The sequence below is a fragment of the Carya illinoinensis genome, chromosome 1, assembly GCF_018687715.1.
Source record: "Carya illinoinensis cultivar Pawnee chromosome 1, C.illinoinensisPawnee_v1, whole genome shotgun sequence".
Lineage (NCBI taxonomy): Eukaryota > Viridiplantae > Streptophyta > Magnoliopsida > Fagales > Juglandaceae > Carya > Carya illinoinensis.
In genome coordinates, this window is record NC_056752.1 from 19,190,928 (window position 1) to 19,199,040 (window position 8,113).

Here is an 8,113-nt window from a genome sequence, read left to right on the forward strand (position 1 = left end):
GTGTCTTCGTAACTGCATCACGATGATTCTTCTTGGTCCAATCTAGGATGAAGTCATTCTAGAGATAAACACCAAACAAATTAATTCGATACTCTATTTGAATATGTATGAAATTCAAAACTTTTACCTAAACTCTTGAAATCAATTCTTCCTTTTTATTAGCTTGTACGTCGTGCTAGCTTGCATGACTCAAGTCCATATAATGCTTAACCAACCATGTAATTCTTGTAGTAAAAATGAGTGCATTTTTCACAACAAGGTGTAGTCTTATCGTCCTTTATCCTCAAGGGTATCTTTCTATGTTTTCGCACCTTCTCAAATTCTGTGCCTTTTGCTTCTCGTCCCCCACACTTTCAGCAAGGTGGTACTAAGTTCAAAAATCAAAATAACCAAAATGCTAAACATATAATGTAAAATATTATGTAACACTAATACCAATAAAAAATAGATTAATACCACACGGGTTTGTGCTTAGTGGCACATCGACTGCTGGCATATCATTCGGGATGACATTGGGTTGCTCAACTAAGTCATCTGTGCTTGAGAATGCATTATCTCTATGTGCAACAATAGGTACTTTATTTTGAACTTCATTTCTTTGAGATCTACCTCTATTATAGCACACACGCATGCTCGGCCTCTACCTCTACGTCTGCCTCTTTCAGTTGCCGACATATTCCTGTAATCACACAATTAATATACTAATAAATTTTGCTAAATTTTTTAAAAAATAACAAACTTAATAATCTCAAGAAACTTACACAAAATTATACTAAATCGAAAAGAATACTTATATTCAAGAGAAATAAGTGGCTAGCTCATCTCATCCTCCGTCAAGAGGCTATCTTCTTTTATGCTACCCTCCAAGTTGGCGCTATCATTAGAACTGTCTTCACTAGTATCGTTCTTGATAAAACCTTGCTCAAAGTGATCCCAATTTGACCTTTGCATTATTGACGTGTCAACATCAATCTGCTCTGGTTCTACATTAGGCATGTGCATGTCTGTTTGCAGTGGAATGTCATCAGCATGGACACTCACGTAAGCATCGCTAGAATCATCCTCTTGGTATGCATCATCGCTAGAATCAGATGCGTCATCTTCAATAAGGGGTTGTCGTGGAAGGTCATAAACATTTCTATGTATGGCCTTTTGCACTACATACCAATCACCATGCATGCTGTGATTTTTTAGGTAAAACACTTATGAAGCTTGGCATGCCAAAACAAATGGGTCATTCTTATAAGTTGTACGAGACATATTCGTACTAGTAAGATGTTGTTCCACACGTATCCCTCGTTTGGAATCAGAGATGTCAAACCATTCACATTTGAATAAGTAAACATGACGCCAACCCATGTAGCGGACATCCTAAATGTCTATTAGTTTACCAAAGAACTCGAGCTTCAAGGATCCTAGTTGTTCACTAATGACCATGACACCTGAGTTTTGGGTGGGACGATGTTCTTCACGATTTGTGGTATGAAATCTTATACCATTGCTTATGCAACCAGAATGGGACATACCCCAAGGGTCAGGACCACATGCTAGGGCATATAAATCCTCCAAAACTTCTCCAGGATTATCAGCATGCAGACTTTAAATCTATCACAAGTTCAAACAAGGAACCACATAAAGTAAACACAATACAAGTTTTGGCATAAAACAAACATACCAAGAGTGAGTTTGCATTGGCATTATCAGGATACTCTTCACTCACCTGCAAGTAGTGCTCACTAGACAAAAGGCCAACACCAGTTAATCAACACCAGTAAATCAGTATCTTTAGAAACTAAATTGGTAAGTAGTTTGGTTACTTACTTAAGGTATTCCCCAATCTCTATGCGATTATTAAGAGCATACCATCTGGCTATCATGAAAACGTCATCATCTAATCGGTGACGTGACGTAAAACCCATGGGGCGCACCTTTTGTGAAAAAACAGATAGTCCCTCTCGTACACCCTCTTCTCCTTCATCAACGTTACATTCAGGAGGATTGAATCTGGTCTCAACATCATTGAGGTACATGGAACAAAAATTCAAGCATTTTACATGGATATAGGTCTCAGCTATGGAACCTTCTGGTAGGCCTTATTCTTAACATATCTCTTGAATTTTCCAAAATACCTCTCAAAAAGGTACATCCACCTATATTGAACTAGCCCTGCAAGTAGCGCCTCACGCGGCAAATGGTAGGCTAAGTGCACCATTATATCGAATAAGGTAGGTGGAAAAATCATCTCCAGCTTACATAGAATGATAGCAATATCAGCTTGAAGATTCTCTAAGACATCAACCCTACATGTTCTAGCACACAATTCTTTGAAAAAAGTGCTCAACTCAGTTATTGCCAATCATACATCTTGGTGTAAGTATCCAGAAATTGCAGCAAGAAGCAATCTTTGCATAAAAATGTGACAATCATGACTTTTCATTCCCGAGATTTTGCAATCAGGTACACTAATACATCTGGCGATGTTCGAAGCAAAACCATCTGGGAATTGCACATCATGTAACCAGCTATAGAAACTAGTCCGCTCAGCTCCATACAGCGTATAACATGCATGTGGCATGCTAATGCGTTGTCCATCCTGAATAAGGTGTAACTCCTTCCTTATGTTGAGATTGAAAAGGTCACGACGTGCATTAGCATGATCTTTAGTTTTGCCAAAGATATTCATCAAAGTTCCTATAATGTTGTCACAAATGTTTTTCTCAATGTTCATTACATCTAGATTATGTCTAATCTTTATGGTCGACCAATATGGTAATTGAAAGAAGATACATTTTTTGGTCCAATTTAACTCCTCCATAGTACGCTTTTTTTTTTTTATGGCTTTATCAAAATTTGCATTAGGAATATTTTAGAGTTGAATGAGTATATCTTCTCCATAATACACAGTAGGTGGGTCACGATGCTCTGTATTGCCATTAAAAATAGTCTTTTTCTTTCTCCAGATATGGCTCAATGGCAAGAATCGGCGATGACCCCATGTAGCAATGCTTTTGGCTATATGTCAACGACATGGAATCTATTTGTTCCTTGCACGATGGACACGCCATCTTCCCCTTAGTGCTCCACCTGGAGAGGTTTCCATAGGTAGGAACCATTGATTGTCCACAATAATGCTGCATGCAATCGGAAAGTCTCACTAGCCTTTGCATCGTATGCACCAACACCATTATCCCATAGATCAATCAATTCATCTATCAAAGGTTGAAGATAAACATCGATTTCATTTCCTGGTGATCTTGGACTAGGAATCAAGAGTGAAGTGATAAAAAAATGGATCTTTCATGCATAACCATGGGAGTAAGTTGTAGGGGACAAGAACCACCGGCCATATGCTGAAAGGCTTAGCTAATTATTAAATGGGTTGAAATTGTCGCTAGCTAAACCAAGTATGACATTTCTTGGATCTTCTACAAACCAAGCATGCTCTTGATCAATTGTTGTCCACATCTCTGAGTCAGCAAGATGACTTAGAATCCCCTGCTGAATGGCTCGCTGATCCCTATGCCACTGCATATCAGCTGCTGTTTTCTATGACATAAATAATCTCTGCAACCTTGGTTTTAACGGGAAATGTCATAGAACCTTTTGAGGAATTCGTCTCTTCTTACTTTCGCTAAATTTTCACCTAGAGAGTTTACATTTAGGACATTCATCTTTATCGACATTTTCTCTCCACATAAAGTATGCAGTCATTCGAACAAATATATATCTTGTTGTAAGTAAAGCCCAAACATTTTTCCAAGTTATGTGACTCTTGATATGAGTTTGGCAAAAGAGCATTGGGAAAAGCTGACTTTAGCAAGTGCAAAAGCATTGAAAGATTTTACACTCCAACCTCCAAGTGTTTTAATGTGCAGCAACTTGATAGTGAATGATAGTTTAGAATACTTTGAACAACCTTCATAAAGAGAATGTTGAGAATCAGCCAAAAATTGATTGAAAGTGCGAGATGAATTAATATTGACCAACGGCAAACCCTCAACATGGAATGACTCAGTTATGGGAATATCAAAAATTCCCTAACCCGAATATCTCGTAACATAACATCAACATCATCAATGAAATCATCCTCTTGTTTGGGATCATGTAGATCATCATCATCATCACTTATGATTAAATCTTCTTCCTCACCATGAAAAATCTACACCGTATAATTATTGTCAATATCTTTAATGAACAAGGGTCTCTCTACTTGACTTATTGGTTGAAAGTGATTATTTGAACATCGGACACATGGGCAACGGATTGACTCACTTGTAGCATGAGACCGGGCCAAGGTAAGAAACTCCTTAACTCCTTTAGCATACTCCCTAGATCCAAATCTATCAATGATTTTGATCCAACTCTTGTCCATCTAGAAACAAGCATGAATAGGTCATTAGAAGAATTATTTAGAATGACTCCAAACAAGCATGATTAGATACTCCCACGTAGGAGAATGTAAACCGAGATCTCGTTGTAGAGAAAATATATCATTCTTTTTAGAATTAAGTATTGAAGGTAAGGCTCCACCATTGGAGAGGTAAGATGATGTTCATCGGGTTCAACCCTTAGATTTAATCCATCTATTTCAGAAATAGAAAGAAGAATTCTAATTAATAGCTAAAACTAGAGGTAGCAAGACAAGAAAAGAAGCCAAACCTTGTAGGCTTGTAACCTAGTATGTTGTCCCACCTTTGTCTACGTAACCTTGTACGTTTTCTCCAAAGAATTAAAAGAATCAAATGAACAACTTTTGTGATTGTAGAGAAGAAGAAATCGTCCCAGTGCATGTGCCCCTACTAAGCTCCAAATAAAATCATAAACCATTCGAGTTATTCTTGTTTTTATCTTTAGTGGTAGGTAAAAAGTGTCCTCATCCTATTAGATAGTTTTATTTTATTATTTTTTTTGTATGTTCTATTTTCAGATTGGGCTAGATTTTTTAAAGTTGAGCTTGTAAATACTTGTCTATAGGGTCAAGATAATTTTGCAAAGGGTAGCCATCACAAAATGAAATTAATATCCTCCCTACTAAACTATAAAAAATTAGTATGTGGTGGGTTTGCTTGTCTTTTGGGTTGGCTACAAAAAGTCATCCTATGAGGAAACAACAAACACTTGTTAAATTCCACTCCATCAGCTACACAATAATTAATTCTCTTATGGAAAGTGAAAATTCCATGATGCTCCATACTCTTCATCATGTGACATTGTTGGGAATTGCATATTCTTACAAACCAATAAAAAAATTTAGAAAGGGATGAGCATAAGTGACCAAATGAAACATTTAAATATAAAATAAATAAGTTAAGATTAGTATTCATACATATCAAATCTTGTTGACATAGTGGCCAGGTGTGGAGGTAATGTAGTTGAACTTGTTTCACCCATACCACTATAAATAAAAAAATAGTTCATCAAGTTAAAAGCTTCACACAAGGAACATACAACATATTTAGAAACATAATGAAATAATTGCGATTACCTCTGTGATGGACATTTCATTCTATCATGCCCTTATTGTTTACAAATGATGCATCGTCGCTTCTTTGTTGGCACATTTTCATTTGGATTCTTTTATCGTAAGGTTTTGGTTCTACCTTTGGAAACAATGATTGGGGGATCTTGCAATGAAAAGTTTGAGACTATTTGGCTTTGGACTGCATGTCCCTTTGTGTTACCACCATCATCATCAAGAGAAGCTCTTGATGAATAGTCTCTACACTCTGTGAAACATGCTCATATTTCTTAATAAATAGTAACTCCATTTCAACAACTATATAAAACTGTCTCATCAAACGATGTTTCTTATCAAAAGCAGTTGGGATTGTCTCTAATGGACCCTCATAAACACATATCTCTTGTACCATGTGACTCTTTGCATTGACAGTCCACCTCTCTAACACATATGATTGTAGTACAAGGTCCAAACAATTTTTTCTTGTCAAAACGTGTAGGATGTGCCGGCATAGAAAGCCAATAAATTCAAACTTAAGACATGTACAAGACAACATTTTTATCGTTCCCAGGTTTTACTTCATATGCCGTCTTTTCTCACCCAAGAATGGCCACCAAATAAATTTCCCTTCCATCTTCCTTACGTGTTTTGTATGAATTGAACTGTTGGCTTGTAAATAATTCTTCTTGAAAGATCAAAAAGGATTTTCTTGTATAGAGATTGGCCACGGCCTCTTCAATACTGAGACAAGTTTTTACAATTGGCCTTGATGTTTTTGTCATCACATCTTTTAGTTTCTCACTTAGATAACGAGCATTCAAAGCTTTTTCATATTGATGGATGAACTCATTTATTATTGTACTTGAATGAACATAGTCTTTAAAAAACATGTTCATACTCTCACTTGAGTTGTGGACATTCAAGCACAAAACATAGATTTCAAGTAAGTGGGCATCCACTTTTCTCTCTTCACATAATAGTTTGCAACCAACTATTTTCTTCAAACTTGTACTTCAATAACATTTTAGTCCACTCCAACTTGAACTCCTCAATAGTTAGTGTATCATGAATAAGGTGGTTAAAATCATATTTAAATTATGGATATTTGTTGTAAACATGAGCTAGATGTTCATGAACTTTTTGTAGGAGTTGCCATAAGCACAATTTGTGAGTTGTATTGGGCAATACCTCCACGATGGCCTTAGCCATTGCTTGTCATCATCAGTTATTATTGTAGATGGAGCACGACCAAGCATCGCTTCTAGCCAAGTTTTCAATAACCATGTGTAAGACTCGGCTGTCTCATTTATCAATAATGCACATCCAAACATTACAGATTGATGATGATAGTTAATTCCAGTGAATGGGACAAAGGGCATCTTGTACCGATTTGTTAGGTACGTAGCATCAAACGTAACAACATCCCCAAAATATTGATATGCAGCTTGTGATTTACCATCCGCCCAAAAGCAATTTCCCATCGACCCATCTACATCAACTTGGATCAAGTATACAAAGCCTAGATTATTACGTTTGCTTCCCAAAAAGTACTCATATAACTTTTGTGCATCTCCCTCTTCAAGAAGTTGTTTCCTTCCATTACCCAAATAATTGTGAATGTCCTTAGGAATGCAACCAATATTATAATTACCATCATGCTCCTTACTCAAAATGGACATAATTTTCCGTGTTGGTATCGCCGACTCATTTAGCGTATGTATTAAATTTTTTTGAGTCGGAGTCACCCATCTATGCCCACAAAGCAAACTTGTACTCCGAGGTGTCAACAACTCATGATTATGTTGGAGGACAAACTTAGACACAACCCATTTGCTTCCATTCTTCTTTATTGTCATCATTACCTTACACTCGCACTTGGTTTCTGGAGCCTTGGGTCGTGCTCTCTCTATAAGTTTAAGATTATACCAACGAAATCCTTCTATTGAACACACATACTCTACACCAATTAATGATTTTTCCATGCTTGACAATACAGTATGATTTGTTCGAATGCTAATACCAGCTCGTCTGGAGAAGGCTTTATAGCAACTAAGTGCATCCTCTACGTCGTCAAACTCTAGCCCCACATACGGCTCCACATATGAAGATGACATTGTATGGCCTTCCTCGGGTATGTTCTTGTCAACATCAACCTCACCATCCTTTTGATTTATCTCAACTTTATCTGCGCTAGAATTAGAACTATCCAAAATCTCAACATGATCTCTAGATGTACTCATAATTCACACAACTTGATATCTTCAGACCTGGTGAGTAGATCTTCTTGCATAGAGAAAGGTGAAATTAATATATAAGATAGAAATGATCAAGTTCCTAACTTACAAACTGAAATAAATCTATCAAGACACTTGAAGAATTACCCAAGTGTTCAAAGTATGAAACAAAACCGAGCAAGGGAGGATATAAATAATATATATATATCTATTCTTGTAAGACTAGAATGTGGGTTTTATAATTAGGATTCGGCTTGCTTCCAGTTACATTTTTAATAGGACATGACCTGTTAAAATTCAAAGGCCAGTAATGAATGTAACTTCAACATTTGTGTACATAATAGTATGATCTGTCAAAAATTTTAACCTTTGTGTAATAGTGATTAATGTAAAAGCAAACAAAATTTAACCTTTGTGTAAT

At 36.5% G+C, this 8,113-nt stretch overlaps 1 protein-coding gene across 1 annotated transcript; it reads right to left on the bottom strand.

Annotated features, from left to right (window-relative positions):
- Positions 1 to 3,072: 3,072 nt before the first annotated feature.
- LOC122316777 (protein FAR1-RELATED SEQUENCE 5-like) lies at positions 3,073 to 7,698 on the bottom strand. Its single transcript, XM_043133590.1, has 5 exons — positions 6,647 to 7,698; positions 4,273 to 4,372; positions 4,043 to 4,159; positions 3,434 to 3,546; positions 3,073 to 3,259 (listed from the first exon to the last, which is right to left on the bottom strand). Exons 1-5 carry the CDS (start codon positions 7,696 to 7,698, stop codon positions 3,073 to 3,075), a joined length of 1,569 nt encoding a protein of 522 aa, XP_042989524.1.
- Between the last annotated feature and the right edge of the window lie 415 nt (positions 7,699 to 8,113).

Coding starts and splice junctions, on each gene's coding strand:
- LOC122316777 (XM_043133590.1), bottom strand. CDS start 7,698: ATGAGTACATCTAGAGATCATGTTGAGATTTTGGATAGTTCTAATTCT. Junction 4,373..6,646: donor TGGCTAAGGCCATCGTGGAG/GTATTGCCCAAT, acceptor GCTTGTTTCTAG/ATGGACAAGAGTTGGATCAA. Junction 4,160..4,272: donor GGCCCGGTCTCATGCTACAA/GTGAGTCAATCC, acceptor TATACGGTGTAG/ATTTTTCATGGTGAGGAAGA.